The sequence below is a fragment of the Coffea eugenioides genome, chromosome 3 (assembly GCF_003713205.1).
Source record: "Coffea eugenioides isolate CCC68of chromosome 3, Ceug_1.0, whole genome shotgun sequence".
NCBI classification, from domain to species: Eukaryota; Viridiplantae; Streptophyta; class Magnoliopsida; order Gentianales; family Rubiaceae; genus Coffea; species Coffea eugenioides.
In genome coordinates, this window is record NC_040037.1 from 20594499 (window position 1) to 20612053 (window position 17555).

The 17555-nt window shown below is 35.3% G+C and overlaps 1 protein-coding gene across 1 annotated transcript; it reads left to right on the plus strand.

The window, feature by feature from the left end:
• Positions 1–304: 304 nt before the first annotated feature.
• Positions 305–10314, plus strand: LOC113765745 (monosaccharide-sensing protein 2-like). Its single transcript, XM_027309989.1, has 6 exons — positions 305–413; positions 2396–2500; positions 2919–3485; positions 6556–7496; positions 8306–8493; positions 9563–10314. The coding sequence occupies exons 2-6, from the start codon at positions 2422–2424 to the stop codon at positions 9996–9998; spliced, it is 2211 nt and encodes a 736-aa protein (XP_027165790.1). The 5' UTR covers positions 305–413; positions 2396–2421; the 3' UTR covers positions 9999–10314.
• Positions 10315–17555: the final 7241 nt, after the last annotated feature.

Genomic DNA, 17555 nt, shown 5'->3' on the forward strand with positions numbered 1-17555 from the left:
TTTACCTTTGTCAATAGGTCCTCAAATGAAGTGGTGCATTGAAGAACACAAACAAAATGAATGGACTTCCTTTGCAAATCAATCGACGCTAGGACATTGAAGGGACGAAATTTGAATTGGTTTCGTGGGAGCAGTGTGGAAAACTGGGCATAAGCTTGGGCAGGTCTACAAATTGATAGCAATTAATTTATAATATAAACACAAGTGCTGTCCAACGTAGCAAATTGATTTTAAAAACTAACACTGATTTGACAACATCGGACTCCAATGGAGGAATAAATTCTCTTCTCTCTGTCTTCTTTTGGCACACTGAATAATTCCACCGGACAAGTTCAACATATGAAATCCTAAGCAGACCATAGAGACCAGAAGCTAAAGAACTTGGAGAAGCATTAGAGTTCTCCTGAAGTCTGGTAACGTCGTGGAATAATCCTCTCTAGCTTTTTATTTTCATTATAGTTCTTGGTTCAGACGCCATGAACATACTAGCATTAGGATAAGTAATCTGTCTCTTTAAATTTGTTCGGCTTGATGCCTTCTTGACTAATATTTTCCCTCTTTATGCAACACAAGACAACTGCTAGATAAAATTCGTAAGAAACAGTTTATCATGAAACATGCCGGGGTGTTGGGGCAAGGGATTTCTTGCAATTGCTTGATAAAAGCCACACTAAGCAGTAACATCATGAATAATGCTAGCAATAACAGCAGTTAGAGAGGTGTTAAGCTAATGGAAAACCAGCATCTTGTTTTCAGCTTTTGATATATGGTGTACAGAGAATTGAGCTTTTTGACATGTAGTTGTAGGAAACAGTTCAACTCATTACCGGCTACCTGAGACTCTTTTCAAATTCAGATAACCTTAGAACTTGGATTGTTGAGAAAAATGCTGAGGAAAAGGAGCAAGAAAAGAGGTTATTAATTGTTTAACCTTACCATCGCAAAGTCTGCAAGAAGCGTCTGCAACAGTGTCCTAGTCATGGAGACTTTTTGTTGCCGATAATCTAGCCTTACACACAAACCATTGAATAAAATAAAACTTTAGATCAACCTATACCGAGGCACAGAGGAGAGAATTATTTGCCGCCTTCACTCCAGATTTAACAGTGGAACGACCAGGAGTATGGAACTTCTACATTAGGAAGAAATGATAGTGAAAGAGATTGTAAAATTGCTGTTACTGCAGCAGGACATCATTAATGAGAAGGTACTAGCCCTGAGTTGTTTTGAATAAGTGAGATGCTCTAATTTGAGTAATAATATAGCTGGAATTCAGGAAATAATATAGCTGGTTCATGAAAACAGAAGTTCCCTACCGTCAATGGTTACTAGAGAAGATTTAGAGTAATAAAATTTTCAGCTGAAGCAGTTTCCTCCAAAATGAAGAATTGTCCTGGTTATTAGGCGCTGCCTAGATGCTATTACCTTTTATTCAAAAAGAGTACATCCACTTGACCAAGTAGCTTCCTTCCTTTGATGGATGTTCCACAAGTATTTATTAATCGAGGAATTACCCAATAGCTCAATGTTAATTAGTGCCTGTCCTTCTCCTCTTAAAGGATTGCATGCCTGTTCATTAGCATTTCGCAGTTGCAAAATGCCAATGAGACTACCCCTTCCAATTTTTTTGTGACCTTTAGTTATCCACAACTTAATACTTCTTATCCTGAAGCAAGCACGATTTTTTCACAAGGTAAGGTAAATATAGTGGCAATCACGAATGTGCTGCATTTGGGTTCTGGTTAATATGGTATTTAAGGAATAGGAGAAATTTTCAGGACTCAGAGAAATGGCTGTGGTTTTAAGGACTGGACTTTGCTTTATATGTCCTATTGGAGTAGGCAGATTACTACCCAGTCTGTAAAACTTGGATAAACTTTTGTTCTGAATTTTAGCTGTAATTGTCCCAGGGATGAAGCAATTTTTTATCACCCCCAAACCCATGGTGATCTTTATGCTCTATGTTTCTCTTTTTTGGTACTTGAATTGAGCCTTTGTTAATTTCTGGTTTTCGTGACAATGGTGATTGATTATGTGATTGCCTAAATTTCTTGAGAAGAAACTAGATCAAGTACTCTTCTGCTGATAATGTTATTACTCCTGAACTTACCTTTTATATTTCTGAAAGTATCTTGATCATAAGAATATCGAATAGGGCTGGTGATTCTTTTAGGCAAATATTAACCTTGCATGAGTAAAGCAGGAAATGGTCTAGCATTAAAAACTGCATGGTACACTAATGAAAATACAGTTGGTGATCTTATTTCAGTTTTCATGCTTCATGTTGTGTACGGTGAAGGATCCAATCACATTCTCGTTATGTGAATTATACTGTTTTACTGTTTTTTGTTGTTGTTTTGTTTACCCTATCTTTCATTTTTTATGATTCTTACAGGTTTATTTTTTGCTTGTGAGAGAAGAATGATTGGACCAGTGCTTGTAGCTATTGGTGCTGCCATAGCTAACCTTTTACAAGGATGGGATAATGCTGCTATTGCTGGTATTCCTTATTCATCAATAAAAGAGAACTACAGCTATGGTTGGGTGCTTTAGTATGCTTGTATACGTGTCCATTTTATATATATTTTCCAACCTTTGTGGAGATTCTTTTTGTTTTGGTAGTCCCGCCTTTTCTTCTTGCAGAGCCTTTTGTTACATATTTCTTTGTTTTGCTCCTTTTCCTTTTTACTCCTGGTGTAGAAGGGCTCCTCGAATCCATCTTTCACTTAGAGAAAACTCATCATTCCACTAGGTACTATTAGTTAGTTTCAAATAAAAAAAATTCACAAGCTCCTCAGACTCAGAAAGGTTTTATCCGATCTGCACTTTTTTTTTTCAACTATTTCATATCACAGTTCTTTCATTAGCAAACAAGATTTTTATTTTTATATTACTCTATTCTCTTGACAAAATGACAGGGGCTCTTTTATACATGAAAAGGGAATTCAAATTGGAAACTCAGCCCACTGTAGAAGGTCTTGTTGTAGCCATGTCACTAATTAGTGCCACAGCAATTACCACATTCTCTGGTGGTATTGCTGATTTGCTTGGTCGCCGTCCAATGCTCATAACCTCATCGATCTTTTATTTCATTAGTGGCCTCATGATGCTTTGGTCTCCCAATATTTACATCTTGCTTTTGGCAAGGCTTCTTGATGGGTTTGGCATTGGTCTGGGCATTACTTTTGTTATTATCTATATATCTGAGACCGCTCCACCAGAAATCAGGGGCTTTCTGTGCATATTTCCTCAGTTTATTGGTTCCCTGGGAATGTTTGTCTCGTACTGCATGGTGTTTGCAATGTCGTTGACAGACTCACCTAGCTGGAGATTGATGCTTGGAGTTCGTTCTTTTCCAGCTATTGTTTATTTTGCAATAGGAGTATTTTATTTGCCTGAATCTCCTAGATGGCTTGTGAGTAAAGGCCGGATCCTTGAGGCCAAGCTGGTTTTGCAGAGGATCCATGGCAGGGATGATGTAGCTGGTGAGTACTTGATAGCATTCATGATGGACATTTCTTATTATGATAATGAAACAATGCACTGGCATGATGAATTGGAAATTCCAAATTTGGCTTCCCTCTTGTCAATGTCCTTGTAGTTAGTCTTATTATCTGAGTTTGCATGTCAGTTATCATGATTTGTGGTTTCAAGAATGTTTCTCATCCCATCTTAGAACTAGGAGTTAACTGGGGTTAGGAACCTACCTGTATGACATGAGATTCATCTTCCAAATGGCAATTGGAAGGATACAACTGTCACACTTTCTTCAAGCAGCGATCTATATATCTATCAATCATAGCTATGTGGATCAAGGTTTCGTTGGATACATAAATTACAGGAGGACGGGGTCAGTTGACCCAGGTCCCTCCATTTGGATTGATTTAACCTCAAATTGGTTCTAGACCAGTCCAAATCCTCGGTTATTTAGTTACAATTGCATTAGCATAGTTCTGCCACTTGGCTCTGTGGGTCAAACACTGTAAAGTGGTTGATTTGTACTGTTCATACCTTCTCCAATCTCCCTCCCGCCCCAACTCTTATTTCCTTCTTCCCCATGAGCTCCATGTGAATTCCTTTAACCTTTCATTGACTCAAAATTTCAACTGCCACCACCAAGCCCCTGAACCCTTTGTACCACCACTGGACTGATAGCACTGAGAACCTGCCCTGAAGATTGAGAAATGCGAAGAAAAGGAAATACTGTTCCTCTGGGACTTGTGCTGAAACCTGTTTAGTGTGAGAAAGCTATAGAAGAATTTGATGTAAATCACTGGTAGATGTGGTTTTCTTTTTATTGACTTCTTATCAGTATTCTGAAAAGTTTAATTTTTACGATCCAATATAATCCTTGTGAAATACAACTAAAACAATTGAAGCATCAAAATTAATCACCCTACTGTCAAAATTCGAAAGACACACAGACAATGATGCCGTTTATTTTGATGTATGGGCTTTATGGTTGTAATCACAATGGTGTTTCTTGGGAGGGAAAAGTTTCGTTGTTGTTTATGAAGTTTGATTACTTTAAATTGTTGATTTGATGAATTTGGGGAAAGGTCTGCCACCTTGGTGCCTGATATTAAGGTGGGGGAATGTTATAGGTAGGAAAGCAAGAATAAGAGAATTTGTGCTTTTCTTCCACAAATTTGCAGAAGCTCAGCCAAGACAATCTTCATTGAAAATAAATACAAGTACCTGACCCACTGGAACATGCCATCTCTACATCTGTGCAACCAGTATAACTTAAGACACTTTTAAGGTTTTGAAGTGGTTCTAGACAGGTTGGTCTGCACTGTCAGAGCCTTGTAAATCTTCTATTTGTCACTTTTGTCTGATTTCAGACGTGGTTCTAGACAGGTTGCTCTTCACTGTCAGACCCTTGTAAATCTCCCATTTGTCACTTTTGTCAGGTTTCAGACCTGTTGCTTTTGGTTCTATACAGGTTTGTTTTGGAAAAGATTTTATGAACCTCTCAATTGCTTCAAGTTGAATACTAGATAGTAACTTGATTCATTTTGTATGTGCATGTGCGAGCATTTCGACAAATATTAAGAACTCTTTTATTTATTTGTTTGTTTAAGATCAGCATAACTACACAACTTTTGGTTGATTTCAATCACCAAAAAGTCACTCTGAGCTCTAGTCTCTCCTGTACCTTGGGAGTAAAAGAGAAGAATCTTAGCTGCAATGCCGATTATAGAGTCAAACTAAGTCTAAAACTGGGTTAGATTTGAAAGATTGCACTGTTGAGGAAATTTCATAACAACATTTTTATTTTTATAAGCTGTTCTAAGTGGTGATATGACACTCAAACTAGTGCTAGATGACAAGCATGAAACTTTCCGCAAATTGCAAAAATAGTGTGAAATTTTGTGGCTGGGTTGTTAAAAGGGGGATCCAGAGCTTAAAAAGTAACTTGCCAGCCAGTTTGCTATCCTTACAGGTATGCAATTGTTCTAATTATTCTAATTGCTACCACCATTTCTATAGTATGGTTTTGGGCTAGACTTGAAACTCAAAAAATAAGGCTCAGCAAAGATACATTGGACTTATTCTTGTGGCATATTTTAGATGACAGCATTCTGGCATACCTTTTCAATACTTTTGCTTCTTGATTGCATTAAAAGTTAAGATTCTGATCAGCTAATTTCCTTTAGTACTTAGTCAGAGATGTGTAGCCATATTGTACTTTGGTTATTGCTATTTTACGCAGCCCAAAAAGTTTCATGCACAGCCCCACTGTGTGTTTTACATACCATACATGCTTTTCATTAGGCCTAAAAACATTCAAAGGGTGTGCAAAAAGCTAAAAAGGTTTTGTTAATGTCATTATTTTGTATTTTATGGTGCAAAACTGATATTAGTTTTTTAAGTTGTTACTTTTTTGTTTAAATAAGGCATTGCATTCAACAACGAGAATGTGCTGTCTGTTAAGCATCGTAATAGAGGTATCAATTTCAAGAAATGTGGATTGCATTGACTTCCCAAGGGCATTGATCAGGTGGTTTATCTAGCCTCAAACAAGGGATGCCAATTACAATAACCGCAAAAGGCAAAAGCTTTTTATAGTCTTCTGATTGGCGTTGTTACCGGAGACTGGAGTTGAAGTTCACACTGAGATGGAACTTATGTTTCTGGTTCCACCGTTCTGAAATATGAGAGGGTGTAGAGCTTGTCTGCAACTTAATTGTCATTTCAATTTTTAAATGGACCAAAATGTTTAAAACAATTTGAACCACTTGAGGAGCAGTACCCCTTTTCAAGTTTTCATTTTTTTGGCTTAAACATCTTATACATATTCCATATCCCTACTTTTGCTTTGCTGATTTTAACAATTTTTCTCTGCCACTATCTGCATCTGTCCACTGAATTCTTAGTAATCTCTTCCTCCCCCTTTAACAAGAGATTTGCTCTTAGGATTGGTCTTAGATGAAGATTAGAACTTATTCCTGTAAAACTGCTGCTAAAACTTGTTCTCTTACCTTGCACATGCAAAAGATTTTTTAATCCTTTAATTCTTAACGCCGATTGTTTTTATACTTCCTTGAACAGGTGAGATGACATTGTTAGTTGGAGATCATGGCAATGGGATTGAAACATCTATTGAGCAGTACATGGTTCCTCCTGCTGATGAACTTACGAAGAATTGGGTGTCAGGTGCTGAGAAAGAGCAATTAATGTCTTATGGGCCCGAAGAAGGAACCTCTCAGGTTGCCGAACATAACACTAAGCAGGGTATTCTTACACTGGTCGATCAAGAAGGAAGCTCAGAATACCAAAACATTTCACTTGTGGAACCTCTGTTGACCCATTCTGATATTGTTGTTAAGAAGCTTCCCTTTGCTGGGAGCAAAGGAAGTTTATGTCATTCATATGTAGGCAAAGTCATTGATGTAGCAGGAAATCAACCTAGAAACAAACAATGGGATGAAGAGGGTCTTGGCAGAAAAGTAGAGGTCTATACATGTGATGGTGCTGATGGTGAATCTTATGAGGAAAAGAGCCCATCAATATCACATCAGACAACAAACATCGAAAAAGACACAGCTGCACCTTCTTCACATGGAAGTATCTTGAATATGAGGAGGGATAGTGCTCTTCAAGGAGACAAGCAGGAAACAAGTAGTACGGGCATGGGTGGGTGGTGGCAGCTTGCATGGATGTGGATGATCACAGGAGGACAAGATCAAAATAAAGAAGTGGGCTTTAAGAGAACCTATTTTGATGAATGTGGTAGGCATACGTCTTCAAGAGGTTCTCTATTTTCAGTTTTTTGTGATGATGTGCCTGTAGGTGACAAATCAATTCAAACTGCTGCTTTGGTCAGTCAACCAACTGTACATCCTGAAAAGATTAGAGATCAGCATTCCATTGGACCAACCATTATAATTGCAACCAAAACTCCTACAGAAGTACCAAGCTGGAAAGGCCTATTTGAACCAGGAGTAAAGAATGCCTTAGTCATTGGAATTGGAATTCAATTACTTCAACAGGTAGTCTTTGTGCTATAAAAGTATTTGATATTTGGCTTGTTATTGTGTAAAATTTAGTTTGGCCATTTGTGTTGTAATTCCTTTCTGATAATCATCCTTTTCCTATTGCGAATATTAGCAATTTTGATATATCCTCTAATCCGTAGATGTTTTCAATTCCAAGGCTATTGATATTTAGAAGATTTGTCTCCGTGTTTTTGTTTACCTTAATCCATAAACTTTTCCCTTAAATTCTACATATATATTTTTGTCCATCCCAAATAAGTTTTTTGGAATTTTTTCCCATTTTTCCTTTATGTCAGGAAGAAACTCTTGCTTTTAGTCATGTTCCATTGGAATTGTCAGGACAAAAAGCAGAATATCTTTTGTTCCCAATTTCAAAGCCATCATCAGTGCCATTCTCAGGGAAAGAAATGGGAAGAAATGAGGTTTGAAAGAGATTCCTGAGAATCTATGCCATTAGTGAAAATATTTGGTATAAAAATCTAATTGGATTTACTTCAATCTGCCAAACAGTTGAGCAATTCATTCTCTAAACTGATGCACATTTTTAAAAGGGTAAAGTGATGCAGTTTATACGATGTAAGTTGTTGCTGCCGTAATGCATAAGATTCTTTAATCTCGGTCGGCTGATGTGCCTGGATACAAGTTCATAGCCTAAAAAGCTTTAAGTCATTCATTTCAACTTCCACGTAAGAATCATACACTTGCAATATTAGTGAGGGTTTAGGAGCAAACCCAGTCAGTAGACCTTCTCCATATTTAGTGAACATCATATTCAGACTTTAACTTGCTTCACTTTTATGCAGTTTGCTGGTATAAATGGTGTTATGTACTACACTCCCCAGATTCTTGAACAGGCAGGCGTTGGAGTTCTTTTGTCTGATATGGGAATTAGTTCAACATCTGCATCTCTGCTTATTAGCGCTATGACTACTTTTTTGATGCTGCCTTTTGTAGCTATTTCCATGAGGCTTATTGATGTATATGGCAGAAGGTAGGCTTTTCCATGTATTAGCTGCTCTTTTGTTTTGCAACTGAAAACCAAGGTATTTCACTTCCAAGGCTCACAGTAGATACTGTAGCTTACTAATTCAAATAGAGATATGCTGACACGACTTTTTTAATCTTTATAAATCAGAGTAACCAGTTATCATTTTGTTTCACTTTTGGATATGAAGAAGCAGTCTTTTCTTCTTGTAATTTTTTAAACAATATAAATGGAAATTATTAGTCATGAAGACAGATACTTCTAAACAGCAGGGCCAAGATAACAAATGGACATGCCAAACTGTGAAACAGCCTTCTTTGTCACTTTCAAGAGGTTAAATCCCAGAATATAATTACTTGAGTACAATTTGGCCTTCCTTATCAACGAAGCTTTTCTTACTGGAATAGAAAATAAATCTTATAAAGCTTGCTGTACCTTAGGAAAAAACTTGAAACCTTTTATGCTGTTACGCATTTGAAGATTGCACAGACATTGTTATGTAGTAAGCATCCGGTCATGGGGTTATTAGATATACTACTAACTATGCATAGGACTAGTACAGAATTAAGTCATGGTGAAATTTCCCAATTTTTCTTTGCACTGTAGTCACTAGAGGAGATTATTACAAATCTTTGGTCCTTTGATTGTTTTTGACATCTGAGAACTTTTTTTCTTTTTTTGGGGCTGTTTTAGTTAGTTGATTGATGTAACTTTAAATCTAATAAATGTTTTTATTGAGTTGAATCAGAATTCAAAATTGAAGTCTTCTATTATTTTCCATCTACTGAAACTTCCAAAATGATGATGTTTAGACATGCTCATCTAAGTAGTTTATCATGCCTTTGCTGTATTACTATTAGTTGGCTTAGTTCTTTTATCATTCACTGATTTTGATTGGTTAGTCCTTAAATCTTTCCTTGTGTAGCATAAAACAATTGCTGGCAATTACAATGGACAGAAGTTATAGATTCTGGTACTACAAACTGCTGAAGGCATAAATAAGAGCGGTCTGAATTTTTAGTAAATGCTATCTCTCAATCTTTTTTTGTTATGCCTTTTTCTTCTTCTGTTTCAGGATTATATTGCTTAGCACAATCCCTGTCCTCATCATAGCACTCATCATTTTAGCTACTCAAAGTGTCCTAAACAAAGGCCAAAAGGGCAGTGCAACTATTTCAGTTGTCAGTATTGTGCTATACAATTGCTTTTTTGTGATGGGATTTGGTCCTATTCCCGCCATGATCTGCGCGGAAATATTTCCGACTCACATTCGTGGCCTCTGCATTGCCATCTGTACACTTGCATTTTGGATCGGGGACATCATTGTTACATACACAACGCCTGTGGTGCTCGCTTCTTTAGGTCCTGGTTGTGTTTTTGGTATATATGCAGTGATGTGTATCATCTCCTGGGTTTTTGTTTATCTTAGAGTTCCAGAAACCAAGGGCATGACTCTGGAGAAGATAACTCAGTCTTTTTCTGTCAGGTCATTGCCCAAAACAATTGCCTGAATGAAAAGAATATGAATATTGGAGTGGGATTCTTGTCTTCAGTTGTTGGTTCTTGTTAAATGTTGGACCGAACCCAAGGTGTTCAAAATAAGCTGTTGGATGTAAGCGTTTGCCACCAGTTTTAAATTGTCGGTTCTTTGCTTCTAGAAGTTGGTGTATCAAATGTAATTTAAGGATTAGGCTCTTCTCTAGTTAATTCGAGAGACATGCAATTGTAAAAAGCTCTAAAAAATCATAATTGCTACCGTAATTTGTTAGTTATTAGTCCATCCATAATAGGAATGCAAATGAATTGAGTTCAATTAAGTTATGAGCTTGTCTGGTCAAACCTTGAGTTCAAGCAGCTCAAATGGCTTGATGGGCCCAAGTTTAAGCCTATATATATGTGAGGTTTAAATGCTCATTGGGTTGAATCTAATCTCAAGTATATATTTTTTGAAATTTTTTATAGTTGTTCTTATGTGAAATTTTATCCTTGTTTAAAGAATGTAAAATATTAATTTACATCACTTATATTTGACTGAGCTAAATTAAAATATAACCTAAAACTCCAACTGGTTGAGTTTGAGCTCACACTTGAGCTACTCAAGTAAATTATCTCTAGTAAAGCTTGGCTCAACGGAGTTGCACCTTTTATTTTCATAAAAATTGGAATAAAATTGATTACTTATTGCCTCTAGTAAACATTTCAGTTTGTGTTATGATTTTGATCTATTTTGTGGCATCTACATTTTCATGCAAATTGATTATCGAAAGATTTTTACTGGGGCATGATTTTATTTTATTTTATTTTATTTTTACAGTAAAACCTCTATAAATTAATACCCTTGAGACCATATAAATTCTATTAATTTAAGAGATACTAGTTAATTGATAAATTAATAATTTATTAATTTGTCAAGTGCACTTACAAATCTATCTAAGGAATATAAATCAATTAATATCTGCTTGATTTGTATGTATAATTAATTCTATTAATATCTTCAATGTACGTTATAATTGGTACCATTCCTATTAGCAAGAGATCAAAAAGATTTAGGAATACCAATTGATGGATATTGACATACAATGAATTAGATTAACAATATTATGTATATAAATGATAATATTTCCAGAACTTTTAGATGCAATAACAAAAATTAGGGACGAGATTCAAGTAGATTTAAACTTTAAGAAAAACAAGCAACAATGGACTCATATTTTTAAAAATATGATATATAATTTTTAGTAAAATATTAATTTATGATATAAATGGGACCAATGTGTTATATAAGGTTTTCAGAAAAGATTATTGTCTTACTTTTTTTATCAAAATTATTAATTTAGCTTATTAGCCCAAATCGGGATCCAAAAATTATTATTTAATAGAGGTTATTAATTTATCGAATATTATTTTATAGAAGTTTTACTGTATGTTGTTCTTAAGTTTCATTGAATTTACAAAGAATTGGAGAGGGAATAAGGGTGAGAAATCCAACCCATGGGTTAACGTGCTCTATATGTACCTCAACTCCACATTCAAGGGTATTGTTCACTAGCATAATTGAGACATTTCTACATGAAAAATAGTAATGGAGTTCTTGGATTTGAGATTCTTGTAGGCTAGGAATATTGCAAAAGATATCTTCTATTTCTGGAATCTACATAGAAAATGATAATAAATTCACCATGATTATGATATAAAGTTGGGAGTTGAGTTTTTTCCCCAATTTTAATAAACAATTTTTTTTAACAACTTTATTGCAAAAACTCACATTATAGAGTTTTTAAAATACACACTCAAAATACTAAAAACATGCACCTGTTTCTCTCTTTTACCACCACCTCAATCATTTCCACTTCTCCTGTCGATGTTGCCCTATCCTTCCCCCCATCGGCACTTGCATCGACTCACCTTCTTCCCCCCCCCCCCTTCCTCTCTTCCTTTTTTCCCTTCTCCTCCTCCTCCTCCTCTTTCCCTTGCCACCCTTTCCCTCCCACCTCCTTCCCCTCTCCATCTCCTGCTAGTCGTGCAAGTTGTGACCAAAGAGGGAGGAGAAGGGAATAGAAGGTGGATGAAGAGGGAGAGGATAGGGGTCGCGGGACAAGGAGGATGAGGAGTTGGGGGAGAGGAGAGAAGGGGAAAGAGGAAGGAGGAAGGGAAAAATGGATGGGGAGGAAGGTGGTAGCTCCTACGGCGGCGCTATTGGGGTCGCGGCAGTGGGAAGAGAGGCAGAAGAAGAGATCAAATAAAGGAAAGGAAAAAAAAGAAAGAAAAATAAAAAAAGAAAGTTTTTTTTAGTCATTCTCTAAAGCACTTAAATACACTATTTTATTGTTTGGAAAATCTATTTGGATTACCTATTTTTGTGAATGTTTTTTAAATATTTTATTGTAGCAGTATATATAAAAAACTTTTACTTTAGATTTTTTTTTGTGATTTTTTGGAGGAATTTTTGAAATATATTTTAGAATACGTTTTAAAATTAAAAAATTTTAGGATACTTTTTAAAAATTAAACTACTACTCACAACCACAACCACCACCAACAGCACCTCTACCCACCATCGTCACCACCCCCTCCCTCTTCCTCCTCATCCCATTCCCTCTTCCTCCTCCTCACCATCTATCGGCCCTCCCCTCTCTCCTTGATCTGGTCGTGGTCAAATCACAACTAGAAAGTTGCGACTATGACGACTCCACCTTCTCCTAGGGCGTATCCTAAGGGTTAGTGGATCGCCTGCCCAACTCTCGTCAGAACTCATTCATTCAAATTAACTTCAGAGATAACATTAACTGCAAAGTAAGCACAAAATTTCTCAAAAAATATTGCAACTATCCAACTCCACAAAACATTCATACTTAGGTGCACAACTAAACGGATCAAAATATAAATAATTCAATCACCTCACCAAGTATAAATAGGGTAGCAGTTACTTAAAATGAGAACTACAACTTTCGAGCCCACCATTCTTTGAATGCCAAATCAATAACACTTCAATTTTTCAATATATCACGTATATGCTACAAATCATCTTGAAAATACAAGCCAAAGTACAGGTCCAAGGTAAGAACTTGAACAACTAGTACTATAATACAGTATCGGCCAAATACAAGTTTAAAATTCCTAATATAACTAGTACTATTCTTGTCTCTCTCATCTCCGCACCCTGTTAAGGAAAACAAATAAGGGATGAGTTAAAAATCCAGTGAGGTTCCAAGAAAACAGGCAGTCAAATTGGCAAAATATTTTTCACATAACTCAAAATCTTAGAACGAAAATAATAAACAGTTACAAATAATATCATGGACCGTTTACACATTCAGATAAGTATTTTAACACCAGCAAGAAAAGGATACTATACTGATACGGTAGCTTTCGCCAGATTCTAGGCAGAGTACCCAGAATTCAAACTTTGATACAGCTAATATAGTGGCCCCTGCCAGAATTCAAGCATAGCACTTAGTCTCGTACAGTGTTTCACTTACAGCCAATTTCGCAACAATATTTTTCAAGTCCGTTGATACTCCATCAACGTTTGAGATATAGTAACAAGTCTAATAAAACACCACTTATCTCCAATTTTCGTCCACCAATCAACCCCTTACCGGCTCCGGACACCAAATAGAAACAGTGGTAATAATACTTGAGTATACCTAAGCAAGAACAAGCATGGTCGATGAGATAACTCTCCAATCGACTTTATCAAAATAAAGGTACTGAGATGGGAATGGGAGGCACCTCCCACTCAGATTGAATGTGGTACATGCTGCCGCTCAGCATTAGGGTTGATGCGATAACTTTCCAATCAACTTAATCAAGATAAAAGTATTGAGATGGGATGAGAGGTACCTCCCACTCGGATTAAGTGTGGTACATGCTGCCACTCAATACTTACAAATCAAGCACAAGTACAAATATAAGTACAGGTCAATCAAGTTCAAACAAATACAAGATCATTCAAGACAGGAAGAACGAGTGCAAATAAGGACACACTAGCCTAGCCCTGACCAAGTTACAAAGAATGCTCAGCATGTCATATGTCCAAACATTTCAAGTCAATATACAGGTCACATACAAATCAAATTACTTGTACATGCATAAATGAGATATCAAATGTTTAGTCGAGTTAGGTCAAGTGCGATAAAATACACACTCACCTATGAAATGTCAAATCAAGTGTCTAGCAAATTTCTAACAACAATGAGTAGGGAACATGCAGTTGAAACACTCACCGCATTTAGAAAAGATAACTTTCCTCGATGAAAGGATCCGTGGGTTTGCTTGCGTAACTTGTGATCAAATACATAAGGTAAGTGAACTAAAGAAATTCACTGTTTTAAAATATTTGAATAAAGTAGTCGAACTCCAAAGTATAAGCTTTTAGTTCAAAAGTATTACCTATTCTTGTTCAAACCATAGGGAAAAATTTTTGATGCTAAAGTAAAAAATACAAATTTAAACGGGACAAAATAAGATTTCAAATGAAGCAAGGATATGGTAAGGTGATATAATAACGTTTACTCTTATCAAAACGTTCAACAAAGAACTTGAGAAGAAAAGTCACTCGTTCTTTAAAACACTCAAGTTTTAAGTGAAAACTCACGTATAAGTATGTTAATCTTAGTCCCTAACTTTTGATGTTTACAAAACAAATGAATGATACTAATATTTCTTCAAGAAATTCTTTCAGCCATGAAACAAATTAGATTCAAAAATCAAGTGCAATTAAAATAGACAAAGGTTGTTGAAAGCTGTCGAACGCTTGTGAAGACAGTACCGGACATCCGATAGTTATTGCACAACTTCGGACGCATGAAGAACTCCATCACCGGATGTCCGAAAGAGTTAAAATATTCCTTCTAACTCAGTGTCTGATTTCGGATGCAAGCACCGGACGTCCAATAGAATTGAAGAAGATTTTTCAAACTCACTTTCTACTGTCGGACACATACTTCGGATACACCAGACGTCCGATACTCCTCAAAGGCTAGTTGACTCTTCAACTACTTTCTATCCGTTGAAAGTATTAATGAAACATTTTTTTGGTTTCCTATAAATAGAGTATGGTCAGAAACTTTAAATAACTTTTGCACACTGAAGATACAAAAAATATAGAGTAATTTTAGTAAGAAAACACTCTCCAAGAAAGATTTGTGAAGTTCATTGTAAATTTTTCATTTGTAAGTGAATACTTCATTAGTGTAACTCTGTAAGGGTTGTTCTGAGGGATAGTAAAACTTCCTAACTTGACCGAGTGGAGTTTGGGGCAAGAAGAAAGTGAGCCTTCCTTTGTACATAAGATTGGTTGTATTTCATCAACTTAAAAAAACTTATTTTGGAAATTGATCTACAAGTTCAAGAGGAGTTTAGTAGTCAATTGATTTGCAATTCCTTTCTTCTCATTTACTTATTGTTATGTTGTGATCATTAAATTACTTATCTCTTCTACCTCTCTCAAGTGATATTGTTCATTCATTGATTGATTCATTGTGTGATCACTTAAAAAAGAGGATAAATTTCATATTGAGGAAAAAGTGCTCATAACTTGATTAGCTTTCTAATCAACCTAATTTACCTCCCTCTTAGGTTGTCTTCGATCCTTACAATTGATATCAGAATTTGGTCTCCTAGAGATTAAGCTCAATCGATTTAGGAGTAAAGATGACAACCAACAATGTCATATTTTTTAAAGAATAATCTGTAATTAAACCACCTATATTTAATGGATCAAATTATGTGAGTTGAAAAGAGAGGATGATTATTTTTTTGCAATCTATTGATATTAAACTGTGATTTATTGTTAGTGAAGATCCATATGATGCTTCTATAATAGATGAAAATACTCATAGACCTAAATCAAAAATAAGAAATGAACTGACTGCTGAGGATAGAGCTCACTTTACCTTAAATGCAAAAGTCATGAATGTGTTGTATAGTGCTTTAGATTCAAATGCATCCATTAGGGTCAAAAGTTGTAGGTCGGCTAAAGAGATTTAAGACAAATTGAGAGAAATTCATGAAGGGAATGAGAATGTGAAAGAACAAAAGAAATCTATCTTAGTTACCAAATATGAATCATTTAAGATGGAATCTCATAAAAATATTAATAAAATGTATTATAAATTCAATGATCTCATTAAGGATTTAGAAGTTCTAGAAAAAAAAATACTCCTTGGGAGAGAAAAACAGAAAAATCCTAAATGTTTTGTCCAAGAATTAGGAGAGTAAGGTGACTGCTATTGAAGAGACTAAAGATTTAAATTCTATGCCTATTGAATCTCTTATAAACTCTCTAACATCTTATGAGTTGAAACCTAAGATCAAGATACATAAAGAAAAAGATGTTAAGGTAAAAAAGAGCATTACTCTAAAAGCATCTCAAAATGAAGATGACTCGGTCTCATTGGATGTTGATGACAATAATCTTACTCTCATCACAAAAAGTTTTAATAGAATTCTCAACAAAAAAAGATTCAAAAAAGGAGGATCTGACAATTCAAATTTCAATCAATTCAACAATGCAAGAAACAAAGGAAAGTTAAAGGCCAACAAAAAATAAGGTGACAAATACTATGAATACGACCATTTTGGACACTACATGGATAAGTGTTCATGAAGAAGAAGAAGAAAGAAGGAAGAAAATCAAGATTCAACAACTTTCAATTCATATGGAATGAGTGCAATTCCGATGGTGAAATTAAAGAGGAAGAAGAATCTGCTCAATTAACTTTTATGGCCATTGGAGATGATGAGGTAACAACTTCTAACTCTCAATTTGAAAGTGATGATGAAACTGATGATGATCTTAAATCCTTCATTGAAAAATTACATGATAGTTTGAAAGAATTTTATGCCAGAAATAAGGAATTAAAACATAAAATTAGTTTTCTTTTTCAGGATAACACACGCCTTTTTCAAAAAAATAAAAAGTTGAAAACTGAAAATGATTTCTTGAAAAAGAATGAGATTGATTCATAAAATAAGTTTGATAGAAAAACAAGTCTTTGTGAAATGTTCAAAAAGGAACAAGGTGATTTGAAAAGAAGAATGGATAATTTAAACGAGTTGCTCCAACATAAAAAATAACACTATTTTCAAGAGAATGAATCAAAGGCTCATCTTGACACTCATGAGAAGAAAATAAATTGTGGTGCAAATGATTTTGTTATTTATAAGAGAAGACAAGTAAGATTTATTAAATCTGTTCATGTAAATAACTCTTTCGTTATGTGTAATTTTTATTGTCAAAAAAGTCATATGAAAAGTGATTGCTATGTGAGGAACAACATGAGAAGAGACATGAAATGCATGTGGATAGTTAAATATGATGCTAACTCTCAAGAATCCAAAAATTAAAGGATACCAAATATTAATTCTTGAACTCTTGAGTAGATGAGTCTGGTGAACATCATTAAGGAATCAAAGTGATTCATAGACAGTGAATGCTCAAGACACATGACTGATGATCCATCACAATTCATCAAACTCAAGTCAAACTCAAGTAGCAAAGTGATATTTGGAGATGATATGAAAGCAAAAAAATTGAAGTAGGAGATATTGGTAAGAATAGTCAG